This window comes from Halichoerus grypus, chromosome 6, assembly GCF_964656455.1.
Source record: "Halichoerus grypus chromosome 6, mHalGry1.hap1.1, whole genome shotgun sequence".
Lineage (NCBI taxonomy): Eukaryota > Metazoa > Chordata > Mammalia > Carnivora > Phocidae > Halichoerus > Halichoerus grypus.
Window position 1 is genome coordinate 66,122,129 of NC_135717.1, and position 24,717 is coordinate 66,146,845.

Here is a 24,717-nt window from a genome sequence, read left to right on the forward strand (position 1 = left end):
GACAAAACACTAATTTTGTTTTCAAATAGCCCCTTTCTCTCTTTTCAGCCTGAAATGGTTGCATTTGGGTGTCTGAGTCTCTTGAGATCTCTTCATAGGGAGTATTGGGGGCTTAATGTTTAAGTGACTATAGGGAACCGAGGGGCTCAAGTCGGAAAGGGAAAGCCTGGCAGGGTAGGCAGAAGGATGAGGGAGGTTGGTGGTTAAAGAGGGACATACCAAAGGATTTAAGAGAACCTTAGTGAAGATTGAAGGTGATAAAAAGAGGAAGGAGAAACATTAGTGATGGGAAGGAAGAGGTTTCAAAGGTTTTCAGTCAATTGAGAAGTCCCACGTTTTTAACTATTGGTACCTTTATACTTAAACAGAAAACTTAGGACTCAAACATAGCTTCTGTTCCTTACAGATTAGCCTCTTACAAATAGAGAAGCCTGGAAATCTAATCCAGCCTCCACTTATATGAGACTCTAACCAGATTCTGGAGTCTACTCAGAATCTTAAGAATCAAAATCTGTCCCTACTAGCTTCAGTGGACATTTGCATGGAACAATGGTTTAGGAGTTGGACTCACCAATGGATCCTCAATTAATCAGGAGTTAAGACAATGGCTTCAAAAATGCACAAAAATTGAGGTCCTGGGTGAGTGTTCTGGAGTCCAGTGATGAATCTGATTCTATCTGAGTCATAGCATTATCACTGTCAAAGAAAACAAGAGCTGGGCAGTAAAGTGGTAAAATCAGATTTTCAATGTCAATGTTGGCCTTGGCTGCATTTGGCTCAAGACCTAACTGGAGGAGGATATACTTCTGGGCTCAGTATATACTCATGTAACTATTGTTGGCCCTTAGATATTTGCTGGATGTTGCTTGGGGACATCAGTTCCTTGCCATGGAGGCCTTTCCATGAAGGTACTTACAACATGGAAGCAAGGGCAGAAACAGGGAGAAAGAGAGGGAAAGCGGCAGGGAGGGATGGAGAAAGGTAGAATCTAATCTCAGAAGTGATATCCTATCACTTTTGCCATATCCTATTCATTAGAAGTAGAAGTAGTCAAGAGGGCCAGCCCAAAAATAAGGGAGGGTAATACAACAGGCATGAATACCATGAAACAGGGATCACTGGGAGCCATTTTAGAGACTGCCTACAAGTAGATTGATATGAGATTGTGAAAACTCTTGAACTGAATGCTAAGTTAAGCAGTTTGGTCTTCAATTGTCAGAAAGGAAGAACTGCTTTGTGTTGATCCTATAATTCATAAGGTCTTACCTATATATTGTAACTATAAATATATTTCATTTCTTTTGCTGATATAGCTGTCTTAGGTATTACAATGCCTTGTTTGGCTGTGGAGCTGTGATATTACTAATATCAAGAGAGAGTTTTCTCAAATGAGGTGGCATGTTCCCAGTGCTCTTGGGCCTGGTTTCATAGGGAAGCCAGCTTATCACCCTGTGCTACTGGTGATAGAAACTTAAAATTTAAAAGGAGTGAAAGAAAAATATTTAGAACTCCTACTACTGGACATTAGATTGCATTACACAAAAGGTCTGTCATATGTATATCTTAATGACATATTTAAGAAGTAGTTCCTCTTTGTTTTTGTACCTGTTTTTAAAGTTGCTTATTGGAATAGTAGTCTTTTTAAAATTAGAGGTTAGGGTAAGACCTATTATCTTTTCTATGTGTCAGGAGCTGAACCTATTTTTCTATAAAACCCTTAGATATAGGAGGATGATAATACTTTATAAACATGTTAGAGTAAAATGAGATAATGTTTGTCAAATGCTTTTGTATATCATGAAGCACTGTGTGAATGTTATCATTATCATGTTATCATCATTTAGTTCTGTCCAGTTATCTACATAGTCCATATGAAAACCCATGGTGGTATATTACTTAATATATAGGCTAACTCTTATCACATATAGGCCCAGAATGTGTAATGGCTCACATACGATAGAAAATTATTTCCTCATGTAAATACTTCCAGGAAGTTCAGGGTCCATGTTTGTGTTAGGGAGTCCTGCTCTACAGGGTCATTCCAGTATCCTGGCATATGGAGGTTTTGCCATCTTACATTGGCTTCCTGGGCCACATTAGGCATAGATATCCAGCTACCAGAAGAGGAGATGGAAGACCAAACATGAGTCAATTTTCACTGACCAGGCTGGAAGAGGTACACACCATTTTCTCTCATAATTAATTTACCACATTTAACTATAGGAGGGACTTAGAAATATACACCAGTAATGTGCCTTAAGAAAAGAAAGTTAGTTTGGTGAACATCAGAAGTCTTTGACACAGGTGAATAAGGATAAAGCTAGCTAATCTCTGTATGAAAGAAACTGAGTTAGATAAAATTCAGGCCTGGGATAGAATCTAGAATCAACAATATGCTATAGGAAAACATGATGAAACAGAACAGAGAACCCAGAAACGGACCCTCAACTCTATGGTCAACTAATCTTCGACAAAGCAGGAAAGAACAGCCAGTGGAAAAAAGACAGTCTCTTCAACAAATGGTGTTGGGAAAATTGGACAGCCACACGCAGAAGAATGAAACTGGACCATTTTCTTACACCATACACAAAAATAAACTCAAAATGGATGTAAGACCTAAATGTGAGACAGGAACCCATCAAAATCCTAGAGGAGAACACAGGCAGCAACTTCTGTGACCTGGGCCGCAGCAACTTCTTGCTAGACACGTCTCCAAAGGCAAGGGAAACAAAGACTTCATCAAGATAAAAAGCTTTTGCACAGCAAAGGAAGCAGTCGACAAAACCAAAAGACGACTGACAGAATGGGAGAAGATATTTGCAAATGACATGTCAGATAAAGGGCTAGTATGCAAAATCTATATATAAAGAATTTATCAAACTCAACACCCAAAGAACAAATAATCCAGTCAAGAAACGGGTGGAAGATGTGAACAGACATTTCTCCAAAGAACACATTCAGATGGTCAACAGACACGTGAAAAAATGCCCAACATCACTCGGCATCAGGGAAATAAATACAAATCAAAACCACAATGTGATATCACCTCACACCTGTTGGAATGGCTAAAATGAACAAGTCGGGAAACAACAGATGTTGGCGGGGATGCAGACAACGGGGAGCCCTCTTACACTGCTGGTGGGAATGCAAGCTGGTACAGCCACACTGGAAAACAGTATGGAGGTTCCTCAAAAAGTTGAAAATAGAGCTACTCAACCCAGCAATTGCACTACTAAGGATTTACCCCAAAGATACAAATGTAGTGATCCAAAAGGGCACCTGCACCCCAATGTTTATAGCAGCAATGTCCACAATAGCCAAACTGTGGAAAGAGCCCTGATGTCCATTGACAGATGAATGGATAAAGAAGATGTGTAGATATATACAATGGAATATTACTCAGCCAATAGAAAAAATATCGTGCAATGACGTAGGTGGAACTAGAGGGTATTATGCCAAATAAGTCAGTCAGAGAAAGATAATTATCATTTGATTTCACTCATATGTAGAATTTAAGAAACAAAACAGAGGAGCATAGGGGAACGGAGGGGAAAATGAAACAAGATGAAATTAGAGTGGGAGACAAATCAAATAGACTCTTAATCATAGGAAACAAACTGAGGGTTGCTGGAGCAGAGGAGGGGAGAAGGATGGGGTAATTGGATGGTGGACATTAAGGAGGGCACCTAATGTAATTAGCACTGGGTGTTATATAAGACTGATGAATCACTGAACTCTACCTGGAAATTAATATACTTTATGTTGGTTAACTGAATTTAAATTTAAAAAAATAATATAAAAAAAAAAAAATATAAGCCAAACCAAGATAACTTTTGATATGATTAAACAGTGACACAGGTTTTTAGATATTAAAATACTTGTTGGAAGGGAAGAACACTATTAAAAGGAAATATTACCAAAGAACAAAGATATCTTGCAGAAACTCTTCAAGATGGACAATGAAAATTACCGTTGTAATTGTTAAAGGAACTGTTGTTATTATTTAAGGAATCATTAAAGAGTAAGTGTAATATTTTGGCAAGAATTTGTATTTAATAAAGTGAAATTACAGGTAAATCAGTTAATTAATGGTTAAAATTATCTGAAATATTAGTCTTACCTAGTAATCTCTTTTTCTAATTCACCATTTTTCTTCATTTCTTGATCTAAACTACATTCCAGAGATTGTTTCAACTCAATAAATTTCTTTTTTTTTTTTTTACATGATTGCTAAGTTTAATTCCACAGTTATACCCAATCCTGCCTTGTAAAACAAAATGCCCCTATCAAAACTACATTCTGATGTGAGTACAGGCTTCTTGTTTTTGATACAGCTCTAGAAAAAATTTGGCACCAAATGCACATAAAAGAAGTTTTAAGGTTTAATAAAAATACAGACTAATAATTTCAAAATGCAGCTTAGAGGTTGAGAACAGGTTGCTGAATTAATGAATTTCCAAATACAGGCAGTCCCCGATGTATAGAGCATTTTCCATAAATGGCCACCTCCATCCGGCTCACAGGAGCAGAAAGTCCTCTCCTGCTTTTCCCAGTTACCAGACTACCAGGCACTCTAAACCCACTTCTACAGCCCCAGGGAGGGAAGGCTGGGGAGAAAAGGAAGGCAGGACATCTGTCTACACTGCACAGAGGCTCCTGCTACAGTTCTCCTTTGCCTGCATCCCCACCTCTGCTCCCCATCTCCACCCAATATCCCTGCTGATGGACAGAACTGGGTGGACAGTGAGGGAAGGGGCGAAGCCACAGGGCCCAGCAGTACAATGTCAGGGTTCCTGGCAATCCAATTTGGCATCCACGGGTCATTTTCTTGCATACTAAAAACCACAAGAAAACATAGTCATAAATGGAAGTTCACTTCTACCATGAGAACATTGCATTAAGCAAAAGTTAGTGTGTTTGGGCTTAAACCCTAACTACCATTTATGACATTTTCTAATGGGGAAAAAAATGCTCTGAATTCCAAACAACTTTCCTATAAGTGGCCATTTGAAGGGGGGAGACAGGAACTACTTGAGAGAGTCACATGAAAAGAGTTTCTTGCCTCCTGAGTGAACAGGGCAGTTGAAAGGGGGAAAACAAACGGTCTTTGGTTGACAAAGCCACGTGCAGGTCCCCCCAGTGTGCCAGGTGTAAGAGGCAGAGCTCAGCAGATAGCTCCTGCAGGCACTTAAGTGTCTAGGCCACTGTGGGTACGATGAAACACAGCATTGTTGCTTTTTTAAATTTCAGTCATGATGCAGGTATTTTTAGTACCTAGCATTAGCTTTGTAGGCTCTCATACCAAGATGTACCCCGACCTGAAGCCTGTCCTCTGTTAACTGTTGGTCCAACATGAGTGAGGTGCAAGGTCTGAGACTGAGCCCTGTAGGGCCAACCGGGAGAAACTCTGCCTGCCGGGACCAAAGCAACAGCGCTCTGGCCAGCCCGTCCTCTGTGCCGACAAGCATCATGGAATCAGCTAGTTGAGACTTCGATGTCAAACTACTTAATTTTCTGGGCCAAGGTCTCCAGGTTTCTTCTGGAAACTGAATATGGTCCAGAGGTTCTGCAAAGCTTTATAAAGAGCAGCTAAGCAAAGTTTCTTCCTCTCGGTTGTACCTGAGCAACTGACTTTTTCCTAGAAAGGTTGTCAGAAACAGGGCAGAGTCTTATGTAAAGCTGGTATTTTAGAAAAGCTTTTTAGATATTATTAAAGATTCAAACCGAAGAACCCAAGGTTCTAAAGCATCTCTTCTTCCCACCGTCAACAGGAGTAAAGACGCATGAAGGATTTCAGTCACCCCATTGCCTGGATGCATGTGGACAGTTCTACAGCTGCAGGAGTCGGGGGCGGGGGGTGGGGGTGGGGAAGAGGTGTGGTTTGACAAGGGAGCTGTCTGCATCCCTGGAGAAGGGCACAGGACCCGCAGGTTCTCACCCCATTCACCACGGGACTGTTTCCATCCCTGGGACTGCCTCTGCAGGCCCCCAGTGCCTCCTTTCCAATCAGCCCCAGTATGGTGCTCTGCACGCTTCCTGAGCCACCTCGGTTGCTTGTCCACAGGAAGAGCTGCCCACAGGAAGAGCTGTGGTTTGACAAGGGAGCTGTCTGCATCCCTGGAGAAGGGCACAGGCCAGATAGGAGGCCACTCAGGAAAAGAAGGAACAATTCACAGCAAAACCAGCCTGGGAATGAAAGGCAGAGATTTCTACGTATGATCTGGCCAAGCTTTTAGATGGCAGAAATGGAGCACCTCAGAGGATCAGGGCACAAAATCTTTCCATAAAGCATGAGACTGAGAATGACTTTTTGGTTTTTGTCGACAGCTGCCGAGGACAAGCAACCGAGGTGGCTCAGGAAGCGTGCAGAGCACCACACTGGGGCTGACTGGAAAGGAGGCACCGGGGGCCTGCAGAGGCAGTCCCAGGGATGGAAATGGTCCCGTGGTGAATGGGGTGAGAACCTGCCGGGCCAGCCAGAGACCCCAGTCCCCACCAGTATTGTTTTGGCCTGTGCCTTGCCCATCTATCCCACAGCAACACACAGGTTGTTTCTTATTTTCTTGCCAAGGCTTTAAACTTAAACTCTGCTACTGTGTTCGTGATCCCCAGACCCCCGGTCGGCCAGCAGAGCGCCAGTGTGGCGAGGCTGTGGGCAGCCCCACGCCACCAGGCCTCAGCGTGGCCTCGCACCACCTGCCCCCACGCCCCTCGTTGAGTCCCGTCACATGCACAGTTACAGTGAGTCCCGTTTTATCCCCACCAAGACAGGTCTCCCGCAGTCTGGAGGTAAGCTCCCCCCAGCTCTGTGACAGCAGTGGGGCCTGAGCAGCGGCTTCAGATACACAGCAGACCCTCTCCCCACCCGGCTCCTTTGGGCTAAAAGAAACTATAGTATTTGAAATCCTATCTCTCCGGGTTCTTGTCTGGCTACAGGTGAAGCAGCAGCCCCTCTTAGTAGAAGGAGATACTGGATTTGCCTCCAGGTGGGTTGAGGACTTTGTTATGAGAGCACGGCCGTGGGCCCAACCTGGGCTCATGGCTGTCCTCCGCGGGCATGGGCCCCGGCTGCTGGGCACGGCCCACTTCTCCAGGCCCTCCCTTCTCACTGGGTTCTTCTCCAGGCAACGAGCTTGTTGCGGCTTTAGGGGCTGATTTGGGGTCTTCTCCCTCACACAAGGACACGTGGTCCTTGGGTTTGTTTGGGTGTGCCAAAGGTGAAGTGGCAGCAACTGGGGACCCAAAAATGTCACTGGTCTTCCCGCCAGGTGGGTTCAGATGCTGTCGAGTCTGCACAGGCATGAATTCATCAAAGATACCGCTTCCTTTCCCCCCTGGAGGATTGGTCCTTTTAGGCATGTTCTGAGGCTCTTTGGTTGGTCCAAAAATATTAGATGCCATCCTATTGAGCCTGCTTGATGGAGCAGCTTCTTCTGGACTTCCAAAAAGATTGCTGGCCTCTCCTCCCAGGGGCTTCATGGCCGAGCCCGCCTGGCCTCCGTCGCTCTCCGGGGCCTGGAACATTTCAGTAAATTTCTTTATCTGTCCCTTTTCATCATCAGACTTTGAAAAAAATTTTTAAAGGAAATGATATTTAAAAATCTAGATACTCATTCTTCTATCATAAAATATTATTTCTCACGAATTCATAAGTAATAACATGTTTAGAAAGGCTCATAAACTACATTTTATAAATTTCATAAATTTATAATTTTAAATTTATATAATGTAGTTTAAAATTTATAATTTTAAGTTTTATATAATATAGTTTTATAAACCTGATGCCAATAAATACAAATTTCAAATATATGGACCTTTCTTAAAAACAGCTTAAACTGATTTTACATTTTTATCATTATTTTTTCTAGAATTTAAATTGCCAAAATTTACTTGTTAAATACAGAGGTTCTTACCCATATTAATACTACGTGTTAATGAAAAGTTTTAAAAAGTGGTTATATTTACATTTTAGTTTCTAAAGATGCCCTAGAAACACATTTTCATCCACAGCTTAAGATACTCTGGGTTTTGTGAGATCATACCATTTTAAGATAATCTCTGAAAAATTCCCATGCAGTCCCCATTACAGTTTTGATGATCGCCTGACTTTAGAATGAGATACTCTCATTCTCTGCAAGCATTGCAAGCATCTCTGCAAGGTTTCAATTTCTTCTTTTCTGTTAACTACCTTTCTCTTTAAATAAAGTTTAAGTCTTCTTGATATTACATAAAAACTTTTGCTTCACTCTTGCAGCTTTTTCTATCATCCTGCTTCTCCCCTTTCACTGGACTTGAGCATTCTTTAATGTGTCATCTCATCCACAGATTCATCTTTCCAACACTTAGTTTCTTCTTTTACACTAAAATCGGAGTTTCAGTCCTGAAATTCCACTAAAAAATTTTGAGGGTCATCAAGGATCTTTTTTTTATTTTTTTTATTTTTTAAGATTTTATTTATTTATTTGAGAGAGAGAGAGAGAGAGAGCACATGAGAGGGGGAGGGTCAGAGGGAGAAGCAGACTCCCTGCTGAGCAGGGAGCCCGATGCGGGACTCGATCCCAGGACTCTAGGATCATGACCTGAGCCGAAGGCAGTCGCTTAACCAACTGAGCCACCCAGGCGCCCCAAGGATATTTTTTTTAAAGTCTTTATCCTGCTTTACTTCTCAGCAACAGCTGAAAACAATGACCATACCCTCCCTCTGCTCTCTAATCCCATTTTATTTCTAAAGGACAGCAACCGCGGTTAGTCCCTGACCCTTGCTATTCCTCTTATCAAATCCTCTCAGAGTTGGTTAAATCTCAAGGCTTCAAAACCAGATTCTCTAATCTACATTTCCAGCCTTGACCCCTTTACTGAAGTCATCTCTACTTTTTGATCTTCCTTCTAGTTCCTCATAGAGAGTGTTCTCAACCACACACTCAAAAACCATTACCTGATGTGGATTACCTTTATAGACAGCTAATTTTTTTTTTAATTTTTTAAAATTTATTTATTTGAAATAGAGAGTGCATGAATAGGGGAAGGAGCAGAGGGAGAGGGAGAAGCAGACTCCCAGCTGAGCAGGGCTCGATCTCAGGACCCTGAGATCATGGTCTGAGCCGAAAGCAGGCGCTTAACTGACTGAGCCACCCGGGTACCCCTAGACAGCTAATTTTGTACATTTTATGTTGACTCTTTTTGGTATTACTTTGAGTGTATTGTTATTTTGTCATCTCAGGGGGCACCCTTTCCCTTAGGATGCTGACCACCATACTCTGTCTTGCTTTTCTTTTCTGATGCAAATGTTTCTCACAAGGGTCAGACTATCAATCGTTTGCCTTTGTTTTCTTTTGAATAATTTCCTATTCCATAGAGATTGGATCTTATGGAAGTCTTCTTCTGAAGTTCTTTTCAGACACATACTTGACTATATTGTTTGGAAGCTTAAGTCAGCCTAGAGCTATCTCTTCTTCCCAATCCAGATTCTTCACCTCAAAACTATGTCTATCAAATCTCTTAACCCAGGTAGTCTCTGGCCTGGGGATTCATGAGATAAAATCCTTCTAGAGATGTTAGGACTATGGACTGAGTTGGTTGAAAGCTAAGTGTTTGTTTCACAGGGTAGCTAATAATTTTATGTCATAACCCTAATTCATTTCCAGTGGAATCTACAGAATACCTACGGCTATTCTTACAGACTTTACAAGATTTGATACCTTCCTTAATAGATTTCTATATGACACCATAGGGGGACAACTCCTGGCATTCTCATTCACATATTGTCACGTTACTTGCTCAATGAAAACTATAGTAATACAATGTGACTAATTTATAGGAAATCTAGAAAAAAAATTATTTTCGATGTTTCTTTGGCCACAAAAAGGACCAATCAACAGAATGTGCTAGTTCCCCTGATAGGTATAGCTGTATAATGAAATTTGCAAGGATGCAGCTTTTGTGACAAAGAAACTAGTGGTAGGTGCATCTACCTCATTGTTCCAACCTAGGACTCACAATGCAGCCTTCTCATCTTAAATCATTGGTACCCTCTCCTATGAAGGAGGGTATAAATGGCATGATAATCCGGTTCTGCTTGGTAAATAGTTACATAGTTTTCACTACGTATCAATAAGTTGGAATCCTGGATTGCACATTAATCTTTCCTGCGATTGGATTGTTAAATCTGTGAAAGGCTGATTAACTCAAATTAATGAAAAAAAAAAATTAGTTCCTGAACTTGCAGTGAATGCTAGGAGCACGATGTTACTCTGTAAGGCCCTGATTGAGCAGTCATTTCCACTTTTTCACTGGCATCTCTTTTCCTTTCCAAAATCCAACAGAGAGAAAAATATATTCCTTTGAGAAAAATGTTTGCATAATGACCTAGTAGTCATTCTTGATGAAGACAAAAAATTACAAATTTATAATTACAAATCACAACAAATTATCATGAGAGTAATCCATTCTCAAATCTCACTGAAGGGTTTAGATTACAAGAGAAAGTCAGAATTCAAGATCAAATTATGACTCAAACTTTGGGAATTTTTAAACATACTGAAAAATATTAGTAGGGACTGAGACTTTTGTATGCCAATATTCACAGCAGCATTACTAACAATAGCCAAAAGGTGGAAAAACTCAATTGTCCACTGCCAGATAGATAAATAAAATGTGGTATGTATAAAATATTGCTTATCTTAGACTACCACAATCTTTTTTATTACAATCTTACTATAAAAATTATTAATTTATGAATTCAGTCAACTTCATCTATAAAGAGGAATTATACTACCAGTAGCAAGTAGCAACCATATGAATACAATAAACATTTTTATCAGTGAGAATTTTCATATTATCCAAAATAGTCTTATATACTACAACTAGAGAAATAAAAATTCCTTTTCAGTAGGACAGAAATTAAGAGACTGACTTACCGAACTTGTACTTAACAGGTTTTCCTGAAGTTGTTCAATTTTGCCCGCTTGTTTTTTGACTGTAACTTTTAACTTGGCATTTTCAACTTCAAGCCTAAAATGAAAATTTTAAAATTATTCTCACACATAAATTTTAAAAGTACTGTATAATTTCTAAACAAACATCTGAAGGTCTTACATAAATTCTTAAAAATTTAAAAAGTAGAAGATTTGGCAATTGTGCCATTTTTCTGGTTGTGTTTTATAGTTAATGTGCAAAATTTAAAGATAATATGCAAAATTTATGCATTTCCAAATAGCGCAAAGCTGAAATTTTTATCCAGCTTAACAATGATGTACTTATTATCATAACTGATATATTTCTCATACTACACTGCTTCTCTGCTTTATAAATACTCAAGTTATTTTCTGTGCTGCTTTAAATTGTACTTTTGCACGTGATCTTTCAACGTCTCAATACATCTTACAGCCTCTGCATGTCGATCTTGTGCTTCTTGCAACTAAAAAAGAAAAAAAAGAAATACTTTTAACTCCTGGCAATCTAGTATAAAACCACCATCAGCTGTTTTTGTAAATAAAATTTTAGTGGACACAGCCACACTCTCCTCTACGTACTGCTTTATGGCTACAGCAGATTTGAACTGCTGCAACAGAGACCTATGGCCTACAAAGCCTAAAATATTTACAGGGAGTCTGCTTCTCTCTCTCTCTCTCTCTCTCTCTCTCTCTTCCTCTGCCCTTCCCCACTGTTCCTTCTCTCTCTCAAATAAATAAAATCTTAAAATAAAATAAAATATTTACAATCCCCTTACAGAAAAGTTTGCTGACTTCTCTAGTTACTAAAATGTCACATTTTTAATGTATTTAAATTATATTTTATCAGCTAAACCTACAAATTTATATATTGGTCAAAGGGGGAAAGATAGGAAATTACCTTATGGTAAACATTTCTATTTTTGTATTCTAAGTACCACACCAATTATAGTTTTAAATATTCACATATGTGAATGACCATGGCCGTTCCAGTGATTATAAAAGTTAACATGTTGCTTTCAGTGAAAACTAGATATTTCATGGAATAATATGAGAGGCATTATCTTCGTAGGAACCAGAATGCCTGGGGTCTGAATCCCAACTCACTGGGTATTAGCTGTGTGACCTGGAACAAATTACTTAAAATTTCTGTGTCTCAGTTTCTTCTCTGTAAAATGAAGATAATAATAGTATCTACCACACTGGGATGTTGGGAAGATTAATCTAGGAAATATACATGAACTATTTTATTTTTATTTTTATTTTTTAAAGATTGTATTTATTTGACAGAGAGAGAGAGAGACAGCGAGAGAGGGAACACAAGCAGGGGGGTGGGAGAGGGAGAAGCAGGCTTCCGGCGGAGCAGAGAACCCGATGCAGCACTTGATCCCCGGACCCTGGGATCATGACCTGAGCCGAAGGCAGACACTTAACAACTGAGCCACCCAGGTGCCCCTATACATGAACTATTTAGAAGGGTAGGTGGGACACACCGAATTCTGTCTGCAATTAGCATCATCATTGTTGCTGTAGGTTATGTTCTAATAATATTTGATATTTTAGGCAGATGGCAGACCAATGAAAGTGGTGTCTTATACAAGTTATACTGAAATTGTTCTTCATACCACTGAAAGTGGCAGCAAATGGGGAGCATGAGGCCCAGAATACATCCTCAGTACTTCAAAAAACTTTTACCAATTCCACTAGGTACCAGTACTTTTTTCCACTTATAATAATTTTAACTTACTTCCTCGCTATACTACTCAGTGGACAATCTCATGGACTACAGGGCAAATAGTACCTCCTAGACTGAGTAATAAATATTTACATGACCATCAGAGGCAAGGTAAAGCCGCTGACTTGGAAATAATGGACTCTTGCTGAATCAACATTCCCAAATCATTTCATGTTTATATTATCTTAGCAACTGTCTGTGTTACACTGCTTTAGCAAGTACTCTGATGAATACATTAAGGCTACGTGGTATGGCATATCAGAAAAAACTGTCCCCAGGGGCGCCTGGCTGGCTCAGTGGGAAGAACATGCGACTCTTGACCTTGGGCTCATGAGTTCAAGCCCCACAATGGGTGTAGAAATTACATAAATAAATAAATACACAAACAAACAAACTTTAAAAAAGAAAGGTAAAAAAAAAAAAAAAAAAAAAAAAAAGCTGTGCCCTGAGCTTTATAGTTGGTAAAGTAACCTCAGTACTGGCTGCAAAATGAAGAAAGGCAAATTTAGACTGTTTTTCCACAGTGAGGGGGATAAAACAAGCATTTGAGTGAACACTTCTCCTCTGTCAGATTAAATGCTTTCAATTTTACATTTAATTGCTTAAAATACATTTAGAATAAAAGCTTTGTTATGTCAATGTTTTCAATCAGAAATTATTGATATGGTATAAAGTACTTAATTTTATCCTAAAAACTGTTAAGTTAAAATATTCTCAATTTATACAAGGATAGGTACCATGCATATCCCATATTTTTCCCCTTAGATAAAGGTGTACTTAGAAAGACAAAATTATCTCTCATGAAAAAAATAAAACCAATGTAAAATAAAGGACTAAATTGTTCTGAATAGACTAGATGAGACAAGTGTGAAGAGAGTAAAGTCAGTGGGAATTAGAATAGTCAGAGAGAGCTTCATGGAGAATGAGAGACTATGAGCCAAGTCTGAATAGTGTAAGACTAGGCAAGAGGAAGGGAAAGTAAAAGGACAGAAAGGACAGCATGAGTAAAAGGCTGAGAGATGGTGAAATCAACCCAATTAACTCAGAGGATAAAATCTGATGGCAGGGAAATAAAAACAGATGTCCAGACAATAATTAAATCAACGTTCAGAGCAGCATTATTAATGGCCATAAAGTGGGAAATAACCCAAAGGTGCATCAAATGATGAATGAACAAGGGTTTTGGCCCACAATGGAGCACTGTTTGACAAAAAAAAAAAACTGAAGCACTGATATATGGTATAACACAGATGAACCCTGAAAACATTAAGTGAAAGAAGCTAGTCACAAAGGACCACACATTGTGTGACCCCCTTTATATGAAATATTCAGAATAGGCAACTCTATAGAGGCTGGAAGTAGACTGGTGGTTGCCTGAGGCTGGGGGATCAAGGGCTAAGGGTTTCTTTCCAGGGTGATGAAAATATTCTACTTGATGGCAGTGATAGTTGCACAACTCTATGAATATAATCAGAAACACTGAACTATACATGTTAAATGGGTGAATTGTATGGTATGTGCATTATATCTCAATAAAGTTTTTTAAAAATCCAATGGGGGCGCCTGGGTGGCTCAGTCATTAAGCGGCTGGCTTCGGCTCAGGTCATGGTCCCAGGGTCCTGGGATCAAGCCCCACATCAGGCTCCTTGCTCGGCGGGAAGCCTGCTTCTCCCTCTCCCACTCCCCCTGCTTGTGTTCCCTCTCTCGCTGTGTCTCTGTCTGTCAAATAAATAAAATCTTAAAAAAAGAAAATCCAATAGCAGGACCCATTCTTAATTTCTTAATTCTCTCTTTTGGGTGTATATACTACACATGATCTGAATATTTCTATGCAATTACAATATATCTAAAAGGAAAAGAAGATGAAGGAAATGCTTAAGTTCAACTGGTTTGTAAAATGACTTTTCTGTACAAGTTATCCTAAAATCAGTACAGATTCTATATCCGTTCACAAAAGTGAACATGAGAAATAAGACCATTTCCTGAAACATTTCATTAAAGATTATCTTCTGATTTTATATGGCTCATCTCATCATGGTAACAGAGATATCATTAAAAAACATTGCACCTGGGTGACTCAGTTGGTTAAGCATCCAACTCATGATTTCAGCTCAGGATCATGGAATCGAGCTGGCGTGGGGCTCTGTGCTGGGCAGGGAGTCTGCTCGAGATTCTCTCCCTCTGCCTCCCCCCCCCACTCACGCGTGTGCATGCGCACGCACTCTCGCTCTCTCTCAAATAATACATAAATCTTTAAAAAAATTGTTTAGTAGGAAATAAAAAGTCCCTCAATTTCTGTGAATGATGCATAAGTCTCAACTTTCCTAAGGGTAAATACTGTAAGAGAAAAAAATGTATAACACAAATAGCAGAATGAAAGTCAAAGTTTAAGAAATAAGTGCATTGTGAAGATACTAAAATTACACTAAATTATAATGAAAATACAAGAGAAAATGGTCCATGGAAATTAGCATCCTAAAACACTTTATATTAACCTGCTACAGATTCACTGTTGACATGTTACACTTAATACATACCTGACTTCTGATTTGACCTAATTTCTTCCTCAAATCCTGTGTCTCATCTTCTAAATTAATACGGCAACGTGATGTAACCTCCAGCGAAGCCTCTGACATAGATTGGTTTTTTAGGGCATCAGCCAGTTCTAGTTGAAGGTGTCTCACAGCTACCTAATAAGACGTTTCTGTTACTGATTTTATAAATTATCTTACTATTAAGTTATGTTAATAATATATAACTCTAACATACGTACTTTGAAAAATATCACCACATACAGGTGTTATCCTCCTGCCTAGTCAGTGTTATGTTACTTAGATAATTAATTCAGCCCCACTCTCCATTCCTTGTTGATGAATCTGCAAAGCTTCCCACCCTACTGAGGTCTCAAAAAGAAATGGGTTTATAGGTGGGCCTAGCAGTGGTAAATTCTACATGATGAAATATTTTCCTTCTGTTTTATTAGAGGCTTAAATTAATGTTAAAGTTCCTCACATATTCAATCCTCTGCTCAAATCCTTCCAATAGATCACTATCTCAGAACAAAAGTGAAGTCATTCTAATGGGCTTCAAGGCCCTAGATAACCGGGCTTTCACCTCCCTCCCTGACCTCCATTCGTGCTACAGTACAAGAATCCTGCCACCCCCCATTAATCTGAAAATGGAGATCCAATGCGAAATTGATATATTACAGATACAATTCTCTTTGTATGGGACAAACTTATGCCTAAATGATAGTCATTGAGCTTTGAAATAAGCAAAATATTTGTAAAATTGCCTTAAAAAATTATAAATAGCCTTGGGAAGATTAAATCAGTTTTGCTAAAGCTCACCACACTTGTCCCAAATTATGATTTAATGAAAAGTGCCTGCAAAGAGTTAAAAGGTCATAAGATACATGATTTCAGACTAAAAATTCAAATTTATATAAATAAACGTAAAATTATTCCAACCTAAAATGTATAAAAAGCCACCAAAGGAAAAGTACTGAGATACAGCATCTACACTCTAGTTCAAGTGGGAAATCTGGAGTAAACCATCAAGTGAATCCACTTAATTGAATCTCAATTTCAAAATGCTCATTGCAGGTATGAACATTTCCATTCATCTATTCATCATGGTATTAAAATGTGACAAAGATTAAAATTATTATTTTAGCAGTATAAGGCTAAATTATTAGTATCAGCCTACTATTAACAATTTATAACTTAACCTCTTAAACTTTCATAGATGACACAACAATTTTATTCAAATTAAAACCCCTCTCAAGTCTAATTTTTATTTGCTGGATACAAGTTATGCTGAATTATAGTCTATATATTTTTTATATTCAACTAGATTCAAAATTCAGCCATAATCATTCAGGTCACGATCTCGGGGTCATGAGGTGGAGTTCTCTGATGTGGAGCCCTCTTGGGATTCTCTCTCCCTCTCCCTCTGCCCCACTCCCATTCATGTGCAGGTGCACTCTTTCTCTCAAAAAATAATAATAATCATCAAATATTACTTTGAATTTTCTCTTAGAAAGCTTGAAAATATTTATCTTTCTGGATACTTACTTCTCTTTCTACTTTCTCCTTTTCATACTGATACATTCTTTCTTTTAAAAGATTGCATTCATTGATTAACTCTCTGTTGCTTGCTTCCAGCAAAAGACCTTGTTTTTCACTTTCAGCTTGAAGTTTTTTTAAGATATCCTGCAGCTGGTCCTGGATATTAATTACTACATTTTCTTTACTGGCAGCTTTGTTGTGAGCGTCATCTAGTTGCTGTTGAAGCAACATATTTTCACTTTGTAGTTGAGATAATCTCTCCACTAAGGATTCCTGCTTTCCAATGTATTTATTCACTTGATCTTGTTCATTTTGATACATGTGTTCCATTTCCTTTTTCTGACACTGTGTTTGACTTAGGTCTCTCTGTACACATTCTAAAACCAAAGTCTTTTCCCTGAGAGCATCTCTTGTGTGATGGAGCTCAATTTCTAAAGTATTGAATTTACTTTCAGCTTTAGAAAGGTTTTGAGAAAGAAGCTCATTGTTTTCTTTTAGGTTAGACACATCAGAATTCAGTTTGTCCTGCAGACGAAACCATTCATCTTTTGCTCTCTGGAAAGCAAGTTCTAGGTCTCTTTTTGATGCCTGACTCTGATCATAATCCTCTAGAGCAGTAGCTAGTCTAGCTCGATGTGATTCAACTTGTGTGTCCAGTCTTTCTTTGTTTTGCTTTTCATTCTCCAGTTTAGACTTCAGCATTGTATTCTCAGTGGTCAGAGCATTAATCTGTCCACTATATTCTAATATTGTTTTTGTTAATGTTTCCTCATTCAGTTTTATGGTCTTTAGAAGACTGACATTCTTTTCTTTTATAATTTCAATGTCTTCACAATATTTCTTTTCCATTTCCTGGTTCTTATTGTTTACTGTGTCTATTTCCAGTCTTTACATGGCAATTTCATCCTGCCACATGTAGGTTTTAGGCAACAGATCTTTTTCTTCTTTATGACTATTAGAAATCTAAGTAAAACAAAGGAGACTTTTAGCTGGAACTCAATAAAATGACATTATCCTGATTTTCTCTGAAATTAAAGAATAACCTATATTTATACAATGAGTAGGTTGCAGTAAGTGGATATCCCAACTGGAAAAAAATAAAGTTGGGTCCAAACCTCAAACTTCATACAAGCATAAATTCCCAAAGTTTCAAAAATTTAATTGAAGACAGTGAATACATGAAAGGAAAAAAGAAACCAAGACAAAATTTTTAAGAATCTCAGAACTGGAAAGGTCTTTTTTTTTTTTTTTAAGATTTTGTTTATTTATTTGACAGAGACACAGTGAGAGAGGGAACACAAGCAGGGGGAGTGGGAGAGGGAGAAGCAGGCTTCCCGCGGAGCAGGGAGCCCGATGCAGGGTTTGATCCCAGGACGCCGGGATCATGACCTGAGCCGAAGGCAGACGCTAAACGACTGAGCCACCCAGGTGCCACCAGAACTGGAAAGGCCTTTCTCTGATTTACAACAAACCCAGAAAGCCTGGAATAAAAGATTAATAAATCTGATTACACTAAAAATTGAATTTACAGTCTGATATCTAACACAGCTACCCCACAATAAAATCCCTAGCTCTGCATTTATTTTGACAGATTAAATTTCCTAAAATTCTTTTTTCCTGACAATATTCCATAGAAATTCTACTTTTCTAACATTTCTATAGTCACTTATAAGAATTACATCTACTGATAACTGACAAATCTAGGCACTATACTATAAACACTTCTGACATCAGTGAACATTTTGGTTATCACAATTCTAGAATGGAGAGGTTAAAAACATTATGTGAGCTGCAGGACTTTCCCCAGGTCTTCTTACTCCACTACTTGTGCTCTTACACCAAACTGCAGCTCTTCTCTAGTGTAAATCATGAATACAAAAGAAGCCTTATATTTCAAAATACTGATGGTAAATAAGATAAAATTTATACAGCTCTTAGAAAAATCATGAGATTATTTGCCGCTGCAATAAATTTTATTTCCTCTTCCTGATGTTAAAAATGTTTAAAATAGGGGAAAATACACTGAGCTATTTTATTAGGAATAAAACACTCATGAATAAATTATCATTAGCATATAATTGTTCCAAAAGCACCTTGTAATGAAATAGGATACTACTTGGAGCAAATTGCTACTTTCCTCAAAAGTAGAGACTAAATCCAAAAGAAAGTCTCTGAACAGGCTACACTCTTCTCCTGTTCATCAGTGGCAGTGTTAAGCTAGCTTCTCTTTCAATACAGAGGTGATGAAGTAACTGCCAAATGTTGAAACACATATTGTCAGTAGCAATAGTTTTGAGCATATGGAAAGCTCAACAATTCTTATGGAAAATACTAAAAGCCTCTCCTTTGGATGAGGACATGATGAATGTCACTATTTGACTCTTGCAGACAAACGCATTTAAATTAAGGATATTACTTTATCCACTGGACCAAAAATGTCAACACCTCCTATGCCCCCCCAAATACACACACACACACACACACATATACATGCTTTAAAAATCCTCTATGCTTTCCATGATCTACAGTGTTGGTTTTTAAAAAATATATATGCATACATGGAGAAAAAATAATAATTTCAGAAAATAAAATGTATATACATACAAATACATACACACATGTACTTAAAAATAACTAAAGAAAATACCCCAGAATTCCTTCTGTTATTAGCCACTTCTATCTCCTTTTGTTTGCAAAGGTGATTCTTTAGAATTCCATCTTGTAATACTCTGGCATTCTGTTCTCGAGAAAGTTGTAACTTAGCATCATTTCACTCTTCTACAACCTAGAGACCTATTTTCATTAGGATTTTGGATCACACCAGTAAAAAAAGTCAGGGACGCCTGGGTGGCTCAGTCGTTAAGCGGCTGCCTTTGGCTCAGGTCATGATCCCAGGGCCCTGGGATCAAGCCCCGCGTCAGGCTCCCTGCTCGGTGGAGAGTCTGCTTCTCCCTGTTCCTCTACCTGCTTCTCTGCCTACTTGTGCTCTCTCTCTATCTCTCTGTCAAATAAATAAATAAAATCTTTTAAAAAGAGTCAAAAGCTTAAGAGAACTTAAAAAAAAAATGTTCAAAAGAAGTAGTCTTTTTAACTACAAGGATTTTTATCCTGCATGAATAACTCAAATTTTAATTTAAATGACAGATTTGTCATAAAGTAAAAATACAAGAAGATATAGTATGTGAAAATAAAATTTCTTTACAAAACATTTAACTAGTTCCATCATACTCTCAAGGCGATTTAGCCTGTATTTTAACATAAAAAATCCAAAACTGAGGTGCCTGTCTGGCTCGGTTAAGTGTCCCACCCTTGGTTTTGGCTCAGGTCATGGTCTCAGGGTTGTAAGATCCAACCCTGAGTCAGGCTCTTCATTCAGCGCAGAGTCTGCTTGAGATTCTTTTCCCTCCCTCTCCCTCCCCCTTTACTCCTTCCCTTGCTCATGCTCTCTCCCTAAAAATAAATAAAATCTTAAAAAAAAAAAGCCAACCTTCACATTTATCTCAATTTACCTTCTATCCCTTCATTCAGAAAATATATAGAGAACATATAAGAGAAGCCAAGAATTCCAAAAAGTTAATAATTTTAGCTAAAAATATTATAGTTCCTATTAGGATAAAATTAAATTTTTTTATCTATTTTATACCTAAATAATATACATTAAATCAAGGGTATATTATAAATAATACTGATGGAAATATGCAATTTTTATCAAAGGTTTACCTGATCCAAATTATTTCTTACAGTCCTCAATTCCGCACCTACGGTTGCAAGAGTAAGTTCAAGTTGTTGTTTCATTTCAACTTCATTGTACTGCTCTTCTTTTTCTCTGAATTGCTCCCTCAATTTTTCATATAATTTATCAGCATTTCTTCTTTTTTCTTTTTCTTGTTTGAAGGTAAATCTGCAAATAAATGTGCTTATTTTAAAATGTTTTGTAAGCAATAAAAAGTTCATTTTATGATCTGGTTCCACATATGTTGGCTTATTATCCAAATGAAATTTCTATGTTCTCAATTTTTTTCCTTTCTCGGGCTCATGTTTACTTTCTCACTTCAATCTCTTCCGAAAGATATATATAGTTGAATAGAAGCAATGAGAAAGCATTATGCAGCTTAGTAATAAGTTTTAGTACTAACTCTGGTAGATATTGTAGAGAAAGGAATTTTGAAATTATTCAAGAAAGTTAGAATTAAAAATTATCATTTTCCCCATATAGTCATAATTACTCCTCCATTAGAACAGATAATTTAGTTACTAATTACAAAGAGAAGTTGCTCTTTATAAAACAGTTTATAAATTCACTAGAAGTAAATTTCTACTTCACAAAACATCACAGGTACCTCCAAAAATAATTTGCAGTATAAGACAGCATCTGCAGATGTCATTTACACAACATACACCTGCAGATTACTGTGATCCAGGACTAGGCTGGGGAGTCTCATATCTGTTGCCCTATACATTTTATGTTTCTTCTTCTGCAATATTCTCAATTTACCTTGTTGATTATTATTCATTTTACTTTTTTTAAAGATTTTATTTATTTCTTTGACAAAGAGAGAGAGCACAAGCAGAGGGAGAAGCAGGCAGAGGGAGAGGGAGAAGTAGGCTCCCTGCCGAGCAGACATCTGGAGATGGGGCTTGATCCCAGGACCCCGGGATCATGCCCCGGGGAAGGCAGAAGCCCAACCACCGGAGCCACCCAGGAGCCCCTGAAAACGGCTTTCTATTGCTGCATCTGCTCAGTTGCATGGAGACCGGCTGGGGCCCAGAGGGATATGGAAGAGGAATATACTGAGGGAGAGCTTTTTTTAGGGAAGTTTTCTGGGGAATGAGGCATTCAGCATCCTGAAGTTTTATGGACTTTAGCCCCAGTAGTATACGAAGAGTGCTTTTCCACACCGGCGAGTCTAACTTCTGCAAATGCTCAGAAACGCTCAGCCAACTCCCGCCAATGTTTGAAGGGGAACCCAGCCCGGCTCACAAGCGATCGCTGAGATTTGAGAGACTTGGACCTCGCACATGCGCTTTGGGCACCCTTGGCCGCCGGCCCTTGGTCCGCACATGCAGCGTTGCGGGTTTGTGAGGTGTGCAAGCGCATTTGTGTTTGGCTTCGTTGCTTGGTTACATTATTCTGCGCTTAAAGACTCCAAACCTCATAATGTCGCTACTGTGACGTAGTGGCGAGGCGGGTTTGGCTTATCTCTAGCGCTAGTGTTGGGCTCTAGAGGCGGTGAAAAGCCGAGGGGAAGGTGAAGTGTTTGTGAAGCCTCCAGGCTTTGCGATGAAGAAGTTTTTTAGCTTCGGGAGTAAGAAGGGCGGGTCGTCCTTTCGCGTTACCAGCTCGCTGAGGGACCGCTTGGGCATCCGGCCTGAGAAGAGAATTGGAACCAGCAGCTTCTGGGGGGGGTACAACATCCGAGACAAAGATCTCAGGAAGATCCACAAAGTTGCCAGCATGGGCGACGTAAGGAAACTGCAGGAGATTCTATTTTTCGGGAAACACGGCGTGGACGAAAGAGACAAGATGAACAGGTAATAGGGACTTGGAGGCCGGCTGCCCGAGACGGCGGGGAGGAGGTGGGGCGGGCCGGGAGAAGCGCGCACCTTCCCGGCTCCGCCTGTGGAACGGAGCCCTCCTGTCACCGAGGGCGCTTTGCGGTCTTCCCCCCGAGGCCCCGCAGCAGGGGTCTAGCGCCCAGGCCGGCTGTCTGAGCATGAAAACGAAGGCTTCAGCTGCCTTTGGACCCACTCATAATTCCCCGTATAGACCACTTTACAGACAGGTTTTTTTTTTTTTTTTTAAACATTTTATTTATTTATTTGACAGAGAGAGACAGCTAGAGAGGGAACACACCCAGGGGAAGTGGGAGAGGGAGAAGCAGGCTCCCTGCTGAGCAGGGAGCCCGATGCAGGGCTCGATCCCAGGGCCCTGGGAACATAACCTGAGCTGAAGGCAAGCACTTAACTGACTGAGCCACCCAGGTGCCCCTCTTACTTTCTATTTAAAAAAAATTTGGGAGTGCGGGTGGGGATTGGTATCTTCTGACAACGTTTAACCTCTTCAGAAGTAAAGGGAATATTTTTATCTGTACTTGTAGATTTTATTCATACATTAAATATATACATGTTTTTTTGTTGTGTGTAGCTTTATTATGTATAAGTGATTATAGATTAATCATTTCATTTTAGTTACATCCTTATGAAAATAAATAATATAAATGATCATATAAAAGTTTATAAAATTTTAGTTGTGTCCTTATGAAGAAAGTCAAAAATAGGAAATATAAATGATTATTGCAATTTCAGATGTATTGCTTGACTTTATAAAGTTTTCTTTAAAAATACTGAACTCTGGGGTGCCTGGGTGGCATAATCGGTTGAGCATCAGAGTCTTGAAATCGGCGTGGGTCGTGATCTCGGGGTTGTTGGGTGGAGCCCCATGTCGGGCTCTATGCTTGGTGGGGAGACTGCTTGAGATTCTCTCCTTCTCCCTCTGCCCTTCCCTCCGCTTGTGCACACTCTCTCTTTTTCTCTAAAAGAAAGAAATCTTTAAAAACTATTGAACTCTCCAACTGTATTTATCTACTCTTTCAATCCATTTATTTATCAAATAGAATCTGAACACATGTTATGTAGGAGACATACTCTACCCAGAATCTTTTCATTCTTAAAGACTTCATGTTGCCCAGTATTAGTAAGATGAGAAATTCTATTTATTTTATTTATTTATTTATTTATTTAAAAGATTTTACTTTTAAGTAATCTCTATACTCAACATGGGGTTTGAATTTATATCATTGAGACTAAGGTTGCATGTTCTACTGATTGAGACAGCCAGGTACTACTAAGATGAGAAATTTTATTTTATTTTTTTAATTTTAAGAAAAGATTGATTTATTTGAGAGAGAGAGAGAGAGAGAGAGTGAATGGCAGTGGCTGGGGAGGGAGAGGGGAGGGTTAGAGGGAGAGAGAGGATCTCAAGCTGACTCCACGCTGAGCACGGAGCCCGACATGGGGCTCGCTCTCAGGATCTGGAGATCATGACCTGAGCCAAAACCAAGAGTCGGACACCCAACCAACTAGCCACCGAGGTGCCCCTAAGATGAGCAATTTTAAATTCAAGTATTAGGACTTAATCTCAGTTAAAGGTTTTCCTCCTTCCTTTCAAACAAAAACATTTCTGAAGATAGGAAATTGTAAAAGTTAACCTTTACCTGTCCTTTTGTAATTTATAATAGTATTAAATACTAATATTGATAATTGGTAGTACTTGATTATCATGTGATTTATAAATCTAAATATTTTATAAAACGAGCTGTCCCTGTTTATTTAAATCCTGAGTTTCCTTTGGCTTAAAGTTTCTTGAAAATCAGAGTAAGAATTACTTAAAAAACATTCTCCATTATTTTAGTCCTCTTTTCCCATAATGCTTTCAGGAACTAAAATTTATTGAAATGCCAGGTATATGACTAGAACTGCAATAGACCTGTTGTGTATATCATTATTTCATGTAATGTAAGGCACCATAGATTGTCTGATGCCCCAGTATTTTCTGTACCAATAAGAACTTTTAAAACAATTCTGCCAATTACAGTTGTAAGACATTTTGAATTATAAATTGCATTCCAATGTCAGAGATATTAAAAGGTGACAAAATGAGCATCTTAGAATCACTGAAATGTAGTATTCTTGTGAATCCTTAAAACATATCTACAAAGTAGGCATAATTGTATCACTTTACCTAATTGGATGTTGTCTTTGTAAAATAATAGTAATAGTAATAGTTATAATATTATGTAACAAACTCTGCATAGATCCTCATTTAATCATCACGCCGAGGTCTTGCGAGATAACTAGTCTTTATTTTATTTATTATTCTTATTTTTTAGTAATCTCTATACCCAACATGGGGCTCGAATTCACGACCCTCAAGATCAAGAGTCACATGGTCTTCAAACTGAGT

The 24,717-nt window shown here is 38.7% G+C and overlaps 1 protein-coding gene and 1 pseudogene across 8 annotated transcripts in view; one reads left to right on the forward strand and one right to left on the reverse strand.

Moving 5' to 3' along the window:
• Window positions 1-6,789: 6,789 nt before the first annotated feature.
• Window positions 6,790-7,524, reverse strand: LOC118546241 (jupiter microtubule associated homolog 2 pseudogene; annotated as a pseudogene).
• Window positions 7,525-21,831: 14,307 nt separating this feature from the next.
• LOC118546253 (ankyrin repeat domain-containing protein 26-like) overlaps window positions 21,832-24,717 on the forward strand; it is a 108,806-nt gene continuing 105,920 nt past the window's right edge. For all 8 annotated transcript variants that reach the window (XM_078075284.1, XM_078075285.1, XM_078075289.1 and 5 more), the window contains exon 1: window positions 21,832-22,286. In XM_078075284.1, the coding sequence (XP_077931410.1) occupies window positions 22,036-22,286 (251 nt within the window). In that variant the 5' untranslated portion in view covers window positions 21,832-22,035. The remainder of the gene's footprint in view (window positions 22,287-24,717) is intronic.